Raw genomic sequence first — 10,796 nt, forward strand, 5'->3', positions numbered from 1 at the left:
AGGAGGTGGCGGGAGGGAAGGGGAGGAGTGGGCAGGAAGAGGCGAGGCGGGGCCTTGGGGGCAGGAGTGGAGTGGGGCTCGGAAGAAGCGGGGTGGGCGCTTAGGGGAAGGGGTGGAGTGGGGGCAGGCCCTGGGGCTGAGTGAGGGTTGAACATCCCCGGGGAAAATTACAAGCTGGTGCCTGTGTTGGTGGGGGTCTCGCAGGCTACTGGAACGATGGTTTTGGACAGGGAAAGCTGGGTGCTGAGCCATCAGTGAGAGCTGAGGACTGTGGATGTGTCCCAGGGCCAGGCCCTCACCTTACCTTATGTTTAAAAACCCCAGTTCCTTAGAGGTTGAGTGCGACCCGTCAGCACTGGACAGCTCATGCTTGGACTCAGGGCACGTCCAGCACCACAGACAGCTCCCAGTAACCCCTCCACTGCAGGGGGTCTCAATGTGGGGGGCTCGCGAGCTTATTACAGGGGGGGTCACGAGCTGTCAGCCTCCACCCCAAACCCCGCTTTGCCTCCAGCATTTATAATGGTAAATATATTAAAAGGTGGGGTTAATTTATATGGGGGGGAGTCACACTCAGAGGTTTGCTATGTGAAAGGGGTCACCCGTACGGAAGTTTGAGAACCATTTGCCTGCAGCCTGGCCCAGCAGGATTTTGAGGGACTGGTGGGGGAGTTTAGTGTGTGTGTGGGGGTGTTACTCACTTAAATGACATTATTTGTATTCCAGTTTTGCCTAGAAGCTCCAACCAAGATTGGGGCCTCATTGTGCTGTATAGACACAGAGTGAGTGACAGTTCCTGCCCCAAAGAGCTGGCAGTCCAAATAGACACAGGTTCGGAGGAGAAACTGAGGCACACAGAGAGGATGGGACTTGCCCAAGGTCACTCAAGCAGGTCAGGCACAGGGAGAGGAATGAAGCCTGGGTCTCCCGAGTCTCAGTCTAGTGCCCTGCCTACTTCACCACACCGTCAAGTTTAATTTTCTTTGCAAAATGATGCTCACTCCAGCACCTTCCATCTTAATGTGTTTGGTGTATAAAGGAATCACTTCGCCCAGCAGTGCAATGCAGCCACCTCTGGGATGGGGCGCTGTGCAGTGGTGCAGGACAGGAAGTGAAGAATCTATGGCTGCTGTCTGTCTCTCTGGCCCTCCCACTGGCACTAACGTAATTCCCTTTTTTAACGATGATGAGAGAGAAACAGGAATGATCATATCCCGCAGTTACCCTCTTCCCCAGTCTGCCGCAAAGGCATGATCCCTGCTCTGTGATTGGTTACTCTAGTGCATGGCAATAGAGCGGTATCTCTTTAAATACCATGTGTTCCTTCTAGGGGCGCTCAGTGTGTTCTGTGTTTTAGATCCTCCATAGCAGCTAGATGCAGGTAGCAAGGCCAGCAAGGTCCTATACCGTTAGTAAACGTGTATTTGGAACTCAGCTGTTCCCTTTTGAGTCCTTCGTATCATCAGTGTTGTGTGAAGAGCAAAAGACTCTCTGATTCTCCCCAGCCCAGAGCTGGGCACTGCCAGTCTCCATCCCCCAGGACTGAAAATGCTGCCTGCCCCACGCCCGGCAACCACGTCCATGTATCGTCGGCACTCGCATCTCTTTGATGCATCCTCCATTCGCGCGTCCGTTCTCCAGGGCAGGGGGGGGGAAGGAGGTCTGATGCCTGCGGGCTGAAGCCATGGTTCTAGCTTTTAAGCTGGAAGCAGAATATCCTTTTGGAGATGCATCATTTTATTAAAAAAAAGCATTGTCGTTTTCAGCCCAGCTTTCTTTCTGAGGGGCAAACCTTGCACCCAGTGTCCTCATTCACAGCTGCAGTCAGAGGGGCTGGCTGTTTGCAGTATAAGGTGGAAATCCCATTAGCTGGTGCACGCAGACAGGTCACTTTCTCTGCATATGGGGGAAGGAGTCCCTCTTTACAATATTACAACCACAAATTATTTTTATTCAAGGATTATTTCTGTTACGGTAGCGCCTCCAGGGTCCCACCTGAGAGCAGGGCCCCGTTGTGTTAGGTGCTGTACAAAAACATGGTAAGAGACAGTGCCCCAGGAGCTAACAACTGAGGCTGGCAAGTGGCAGCAGGTGGCTGGAACTAACAAGTGAGGAGGGGTGAAGGAGGACGAGGCGTCTCTTCCTGGAGATTAGCTGTGTCCGTGACGTAGCTCAGCTCCTCTCGAGCCACTGGGGGTAACCCATGCAAGGTGGGGGCACTGTCCCCCAGTCATGGCTGAGCCATGTCTTGGCGGGGCATGGTCCAACCAGCACCTGAGGGGGGACAAAGCACCATGCGCATTGGGTGTGGGGTCACACGGGTGAGTCTTAGGGGTTTGGCAGAGGTGAAAGGAGGAGCTTTGAGAGGGTTTATTTTGCCACATTGATCCCCTCCTCCCCTGAAATGCAACCAACTGGACCTCTCCCCAATCACCTCCCTCCAAAAGAATCAATCTGAAAAAAAGTCAATTAATAGCATTAAAAACAAACCACAACTCCTGCCCCAGAAGCAGATTTATTTATTCCCTGAAAGGAGAAAAGCCAGAGGCTCCATGAGCCCCCTCCTTTACTCCCAGGTTTGACACGGGAGGTCCTCAGATATAATGGCAATGGGTGGCCATAGTCAATAGAGAGAGAATCTGATGGTGGTCCCTGAAAAAATAAATATTTTCCAACTTGGGTGCCTGCAGGCAGGCCCCTAAATCCATAGGTAGGTACCTAGACAAGCAGCCTGAGAAAGTTGGTGCCCGCAGAGGAGAAAGCAGCAAGGTGCTTGAGTTAATGGACAGCAGCCTGCAGCCATGAAAGGGTTAATCAGCTCTCAGCATTGCCAGGTAAGTGTCCAGGTGCCTGGAGCCAGTGAGCATGGAAATAACGCCCTTTGGTTCATCCGACTGAGTGGGTGCTGCTCAGCAGAAAAGGGAGAGAGTTCCCCTAAACCCCTTGAAAAAGAGACATGGCTTTGCATGCACAGTTTGAATTGGGTCCCTTAAAAACACAGCTGCTGTCTTTCTAATCCCCCCCCATCACCCTGTGCAGTCATGGACAGCTGTGCAAAGTGGATGTATGGGGCTCCTCTGGGTTTGTACAGCACCTAGCGCATTGGGGATCCACTCCTGAGCTCTCCCTGGGCAGTGCCGTGCTAAAACTAGTGACTAATAATACGGCCGTGACCTGGAAGCATTCCACACCCACTTGGCCCTGGTGTGCAGCGTTGCACGCAGTGCAGGGCAGGAGAGAATTGGGCACTGCTGCTCACAGGTCAGGCTGCCTGGTGTTGCGGGAATGAGGTCAAAGCAGCATGGCTTTTCCCAGGCTGATGTCCTCCCCTGTCCTTTCTTTTGGAACTGAAATCGCTCTCGCCAATGCAGGAAAACTTTCCAAACCATTCTTTGCTTTGGACCTGTTTTTCAAGCCACGTTTTTTATTGCTTAGTGCAAGAAACGCCAGATCTTTGCTGCACCTGCTGCTAATTTCTCCCCCTCCGCCCCCCCAGCACCTGAAGCCATAATCTTCCCCTGGTGACAATACGATATGGTGACGGCAACCAGCCAGGCTGTTGCAAAGAGAAGATTAAGGTGACAGCTGTATCTTTTTCGCTTGCAGGCGATTCCGCAACCATTATGTGTTTGGGGAGGAAGGTGGCTTTATGTGAGTTTTGTGGGCCAAGTTTCCCATGTGCCCAGAAAGGACAGACAAGTTCTCCGCTGTGCAAGAATTAATAGACTGGCTCAGACCCTATGAGCCATGGCATGTGCCCCAGACGAGTGAGTTCAGCGCCGGTGTGGACACAGGGCACTACAGAGTCTCTCGGGCTAAGCTAACTCCAGAGCAATTAACTCAGCTCTGCAGGGATGCTGCCGCCTTTGATTTTGGAGAGGGAATGCGTTAGAGATGAATCAGACTGGATTGTCCATGCAAAACCCCCTGAACACCAGAGAGGGGGCTTTGAACCTGCCTCTGTCAGATTCCCAGTATGACGGAGACCTGCACACCTAGAACTCCCGGTGTCGGCCCACAGACAGAGTGATAAACTCAAGGACAGCCAAGCATCCTGAGTCTCTTCCTGGGTTTCTTCTGATGCCCCAGGCTCTGCGTTCTCTCAGAAGGTTTGCAGACCTCAGCGCTTTTACAAGCCGACCTGTGGTCCTTCTAGACCAGATTTCCCATCACCTCAGCTGCCCCAGAGGAAGGGGCAGCGCAGGGATAACCTGCTTCCTGGGGATGTATCTCCCGAACAGCTAGCAGGTTTCAGAACCACCAGGTAAGAGAGGACATGGTTAGGACTTTAACTTGGGACATTAGAAACCTGGGTTCAAATCACTGCTCCGCTACACATTTCCTCTGTGATCTTGGCCCAGATCCTTCAAGGTCTTTAGACCTCTAACTCTCATTGAAGTCCATTAGTCTCTTGGGGTCTCCATTCCCCTGCCTCGCAGGGCCGTTGTGAGGACACCTGTGTTACAGATTGTAAAGTTCTTGGGCATTGTGATCATGGGGGCCAGACAAGGACCTAGGAGAGCTTCTGAGGTTGATTCATGCTCTGTAGCGTGTCTAGCCCTTTCCAATCTCGGCTGGCTCTTCTGGAACAGAAACAGGTGAGTTTCTTTGCGTGGTTTGTACAGCCTTGATTAAGGAGCCAGACGAGATTAATTGCTAAACAGCCCAGGTTTTACCCCAGTCTCTGTCCCCAGCGGGACTAATGAGAAAAAAATGAAACATAAAATAGACCCATGAGCAGAGTTGCTTTCCTGTGTGCTACATTTAGAGCAGGAAGAAAACACAACAGCTGATAACCATCTCGGGGATTATCCCCTCTGGAAGGAACACTGACTACCCCCTAGATTGTCGGTCAAGCTAAGGCCATTTTACAAACACCCTGACAGTGTAAAAGAGCTTTGAAATGGCAGGATGGTACCCATGTTAATGCCTCTTTATGCTACCAGAATGAGGCCTTTAGCATAAACAGGACTCAGCCCCTCTATCGCTAGTGTTGCCAGCTAAATCATAGTGAATAATTTATTTGCTTCCCTTCCTTTTTGCAACTGGTCTGCAAACCGGCTGAAAAATTATCAAATGTTTGCTGATCAAATGGTATCTGGCTAGCTCTTTTGGTCTCACACCATAATGCACACCACACCAGTTAGTTGCATGTGTCACATGAGTTGGAGTTCTGAATTGGAGACGGTGGACATTTTTTCAATCATCGACAAGTGGAAATAAATGTCGACAAAATGTTTGTGACCTTGCCTTGCCTTTTCCAGCCCTTTTGGGTGTGAAACATTCAAAATGTCAGTAAAATTGGGAAAGTTTTTATGACAATTTTCATATCTTTTCTCAAAACCAATGCATTGTGATTCTGAAATGCTGCCCCAGTGAATCGTGGGAGTTGTAGTTTGGGTGCTTCATGCTCCCATTCCCCCTTGTGGGCTGGACTCACTGGTCATACTCCATCTCCCATGATGCACTACAGTCTCCCCTCTTGATGCATCATGGCAGTCACGTGGCCATGGTGCATTGTGGGAGAAGTTGCCTGACCAGGGAGCCTAGCCAATAGAGGAGAAAGGGAGCATGTGGCCCTAAAACTACAATTCCTATGAAGCACATGGAGGCATTTCCAAAACAAAATGTTTTACTTTGGGGGCATTTGGTTTTTTGATGAAACATCAAACTGTCTGCACAGAGTAGGTGTTTTTTTGTGAAACATTCCATTTAGCTGAAAACCCGATTTTCCCCTCAAACATCAGTTTTGATGGAAAATCTGCAATCAGCCTTCTGGGCTCAGGATTTTTGAATGATACCATAGGTGGGTTGTGTAGGAGAAAAGATTTTCAATGATCTGACAAAATCTTGTGATTGGCTTAACCCCCTTCCCTCAACCTGCTGAGTTTTGAACACTTGGGGTTGGCCACACTTCCCCAGTAAAAAAATGTCTTCCTGTAAATACTGTTTTTAACTTGACCATTGCTCCCCATTATGCCCATGTCAAGCCAGATTTTAAAGACAATTTCCCAGCACCCACAAATGGGGTAATGGAGTATTGTGGGCCCCCCACCACAGAAAGGATGTGGACAAATTGGAGAGAATCCAGCGGAGGGCAACAAAAATCATTAAGGGGCTGGGGCCCATGGCTTATGAGGAGAGGTTGAGGGAACTGGGCTTATTTAGTCTGCAGAAGAGAAGAGCGAGGGGGGATTTGATAGCAGCCTTCAACTACCTGCAGGGGGGTTCCAAAGAGGATGGAGCTCAGCTGTTCTCAGTGGTGGCAGATGACAGAACAAGGAGCAATGGTCTCAAGTTGCAGTGGGAGTGGTCTAGATTGGATATTAGGAAACACGATTTCACTAGGAGGGTGGTGAAGCACTGGAATGGGTTCCCTAGGGAGGTGGTGGAATCTCCATCCTTAGAGGTTTTTAATGCCCGGCTTGACAAAGCCCTGGCTGGGAGGATTTAGTTGGGGATGGGTCCTGCTTTGAGTGGGGGGTTGGACTAGATGACGCCCAAGGTCTCCTCCAACCCTGATCTTCTATGATTCTACGATTTCCCCTAGTGCTCATCTCCTCTTGATGCCCCTAAATCAGGGCCAGATTTTTCACGAGTGCTCAGCATCCCATTAGGATATTTAAGGCCAGAATTGAATGTTCTGAGCTCCGTTGACCATGGAGCCACTTATCTTGGTACCTCAATGGGCTCTTTGGAAAAAGCCTGCTCTGACTCCATGTGCTGAACCCTGCAAAAGGTTCCGTCCCCTTAGTCATGACATGGGTGCAATTAAACTCCTCCGTCTAGGCCATCGCTTTGCTCCTTTCCCAGCAAAACAGTGGCCCTGGTTTCAGAGTTGACTCCAATCAAAATTTCATTTCTGTAAACAGGAAATGGGCCTGCTTGTCCCCCGACGGGCTGGGATTTTGTGTTTGCTCAAGGGCTGGGAGCTGATTACCTTTTTGATTTGTCCCTTCTTGATGGTCCTTTATGACGATCCCCCCCCACACACACCACACCACACGTACTGCCTACGTTAATTGCAGCATTGCAAAGCAATTCATAAATCAGATGGCTGGGAGTGAATTATAGCTATAGGAACAAGTGAATCATATTTTCTCCCAAAGAGCTTCTCTGCACACAAGCTTTAATTACACTGGTATAGTTAAAGCAGTTTTATTGGTATTGCTTATCTGTATCCATACTAGAGGGGTAAAACTTCTCTTTTCCTGAAGGCGTGGCCCCTGTGACCAAAAGGGAAAGGGCTCTACCATTATAATAATAATAATTCCTACAGCTTTTCATCAGCAGATCTCAAAGCACTTTCCAAAGGAGGTTGGGATCATCCCATTTTACTGATGGGGAAACTGAGGTACAGAGCAGGGCCTTGACTTGCCCTGGGTCACCCAGAAGGGACTGGAACTCATGTCTCCTAAGTCCCAGTGCTCTATCTGCTAGGCCACACAGCACCTTTATTACATCCACACTCGGAGTTTGACTGATTTAATCCCATTCAGTTGGACGATCAGGCCAAAGTCGTTCAACAGGCACAAACCCTGCGTGACGATCAGGTTTGTTCTCTCCCCACCCGCGACGTTCCTGCCCTACTTCAATAGGAGCGGCTGGAGCTTAGCACCAACCACAATCAAGCCCTTAGGATGGATTTAACCCTTTTAACCCTTCGTGTGCTGGATAATGCTGTGGAACATTCCCTCGCGAAGGAATCCATCTGCTCCAGCGGTTTGGGGCGAGACCGGGTGGGGGGGGAGAAGGGGCAGCCTCAGCCTGGCTAACACTTGTGCTTCCTCACAGCTGGAAGCATTACCAGGGCTTATGTTTTCAGCCGCGGTATAGTTCCTCATTAACCTCTTCCCTGGAGCCAAATCAGGTGCTGGGAGCAGCATCAGCCCCGCCTTGATCTAGACTTTGACACAGGCTGGAGTCGATAATACCTCACGCGAGCCCCATAAATCTGGGAGCCAAAGAGTTGGCTTTTCTTTTTTCCCCCCGGCCGATCTTGCTGAATCTAGCCGTGAAACAGAGCCATCTTCCGTCTGTCCAGGGTTGGAGGTTGGGGGCGCCCGGCAGAACAGAGATGGGCGATAAGAACAAGGACATCTGGGGTTTAAGGTGAGTGGGCAAGGACCCCCATGCACTGAGCATGTAGGAATCCCGGAAGTGTATGCAGAAGTGAGTTTGTACGGAGGGGCCGCACACACACTCACCCCTCTGCCCAGGGAAAGTTATGCCACCGTTTACTAAGCCAGACTGACCCCTGGAGTAACCAACCCCATTGGCCTCGGGGTTACAGTGCAGTTGACGATTGCTTTGGCCCCAAGTGCTTTGTGGGTGGGTGGGTCGGGGACACTGGCCTGCTGGGAGATCGTAATTCAATTCCTCACCCACCTGCACTGCTTAGGCTGGGGGAATTGCCCCGACGGGGAACATGATTTGTGCTGTTCAGGGTAGACGGCTCTGCCGCCCTCAGGCTGCCAGCAGGACTCTGAAGAGGAAACCTACCTGGCCCTCTTCGGCGAGGGTACCACCCCAGGCCCGTGGGAAGAGTTGCTCCATAAAAAGCTCTTGCATCTGGGCTTGGCCATTGCTCCGCAGACCCGGCAGGAGATGCCAAAGCCCGCTGCACCCTCCTTAGAGGGGTCAAGAGGTGCACACATATAGGTCTTCAAGTCGCAAGCTGCCTTGTGGGTGCAAGCGGGGAAGGTCCTGGGATCTGCGGGCATGTGCTGAAGTCCTCCTTAAGATCTGGAGTCCTCTGTGGGTTTCAATCCCTGGATGGTGGCAAGACCACTACAGGACAGGATCTCCAGTGATGTCTGCCCTATCAGCAGCTGACAGAGGCAAATGAAGCCAAAGGAAATGTAAAGCCAGGAGCCACGAAACTCAAATGCAGGTGCCATCCGGCTCATCAGACCGGTCGTCAGCAGGGAAGGGGCTGAGCTCCTCCAAGGTTCGCTTGGCTCTGGGGCTCTTGTGGGATGCCCTGTGGAAATAAGGGCCACGAAGTCCGTCTTTGCTTCTCCCAAGTCTCAGGAGTGTTAGGGCTAGAGGAAGGAGCCCTGGGTGGAGTTCCATCTCCAGAGTCAGGTCCTGTCATTCCTCACAGGAATACAGTGGAATCGCTGCTCTCGCCGGCCTGCACCGCAAAAGACCTCCAGTTAGGTTGGGTGCAAAAGATCACGACCTGTGCTAACGGCAGCCCCATGCCCTGCTAGCCCAGGCTCCTCTGATGTTAGCCCAAAAGCCACCCATGTGTTTTAGAGGCCGTGATTCACCAGCGGTCATTTCAGTATCTCCTCGTTGAAGCCTGCCCCAGGGCTGTCCCTACCTCGCCCTGCGGGCTGGCCTCCTCGGCTCTCAGCTCAGGCATGACGGTGATGGTGGTAGACAGCAGGGCGTATTCCTTCTCTGCCACCTGTAGGCTGCTGGGGGTGCCCCTCTGGTGCAAGGGCAGTACCACCTGGGCGGTGCCCTCCTCCCTTCCCTTGCTGGTGGAGGAAGGCAGGTAGGAGGAAGCCTGGGCCAAGAGGCTCAAGAAAGCCTCCTTCAGAGCCCTGCGAAACTCCCTCCGCATCAGGCAGTAGATGACAGGGTTAAGGCAGCTGTTGCTGTGGGCCAGGCAGGTGGTGAGGGGGAAGATGTAGGTGTGGAGGAAGTAGAAGGTCTTGTCCCAGGGGACAGCCCTGAACTTCACCAGGGCCCCCCAGAAGGTCACCATGTGGTTGGGGAACCAGCAGACGAAGAAGGAGGTGACCACTAGCCAGACAGACGTGGCAATCTGGCTCTGCCTCCTGGGGTTGTTGGTGTTGACACGGTGCTGTTGGAGGAAGCTCAGGAGCCGCAGGTAGGAGGCCAAGATGATGACCAAGGGCACCACAAAGGCCACCAGCACCTTCTGGAGGTGATACACTCCCAGCCACCGGTTGGTGGGGAACTTGAGCAGGCACAACTCCACCCCGACCACATCTGTCACCGTGGCAAAGATGGCGGTGGGTACAGTGGCTCCCAAGGCTGCGGCCCAAAGAGCCACGGTGATCCACTTGGCCAGGTTGGCGGTCAGCTTGAGGCCGGGCCTGATGGCAGAGGCCACGGAACAGTAGCGGGTGACGCTCATGGTGGTGAGCAGGAAGACGTTAGCGTAGACACTCAGGACGGTCAAGGTGAGGACCAGCTTGCACATGACATTGCCGAAGGGCCAAGTGAAATCCAGGGCCGTCTCCACTGCCCAGAAGGGCAGGGTCAGGGCAAAGTGGAAGTCAGCCAGCGCCAGGCCGAAGACAAAGACGTCTATGGGAGAGGCCGGCCTGCCCTTCTGGGCCCGGACCAAGTACATGACCATGGAATTGCCCAGCAGCCCCACGGTGCACACCACCAAGTAGACGCTGGAGATGAGGATCCGCAGGCCGAAGATCCCATCAGCCGGGACGGAGGCTGCATCATCCCCGCTCAGCCCCCAAGCGTCCAGCAAAGATTTGTTCCCGAAGTTGGGCCGTGCTGAGCTGTTCAACTGCCCCATCCCCCCTTCCTGCATGTTCAACACACTCTCCTCCCAGCTGGGGGGTAGGGGTTGTGGCACTGGGGACGTACAGCACCCGGCGCGCGGAGGAGGAGAGTGGCCCCTCTACTCACCACGTGGCCAGTGCAGCCATCCTTGCCCGAAGCCAGCCCATTCCCTGTCAGTGCTCTTCCATGCAGCTCCGCTCACCCTGAATGCACGCACCACTGGGTCCGCGGCACGGAAACCGGGACAGCCCCATGCAATAAGCCAGCGGTGGCTCGCACAGCTGGGAGGGGGA

General features: G+C 52.6%; 1 protein-coding gene across 1 annotated transcript; it reads right to left on the reverse strand.

The window, feature by feature from the left end:
• Nucleotides 1–9,286: 9,286 nt before the first annotated feature.
• Nucleotides 9,287–10,516, reverse strand: RXFP4 (relaxin family peptide/INSL5 receptor 4; the record flags this gene model as incomplete). The annotated part of the gene is made up of 1 exon (XM_084613614.1): nt 9,287–10,516. The coding sequence occupies one exon, from the start codon at nt 10,514–10,516 to the stop codon at nt 9,287–9,289; it is 1,230 nt and encodes a 409-aa protein (XP_084469740.1).
• Between the last annotated feature and the right edge of the window lie 280 nt (nt 10,517–10,796).

The sequence above is a fragment of the Lepidochelys olivacea genome (genome assembly GCF_965140295.1).
Source record: "Lepidochelys olivacea isolate rLepOli2 genome assembly, chromosome: 24".
NCBI classification, from domain to species: Eukaryota; Metazoa; Chordata; order Testudines; family Cheloniidae; genus Lepidochelys; species Lepidochelys olivacea.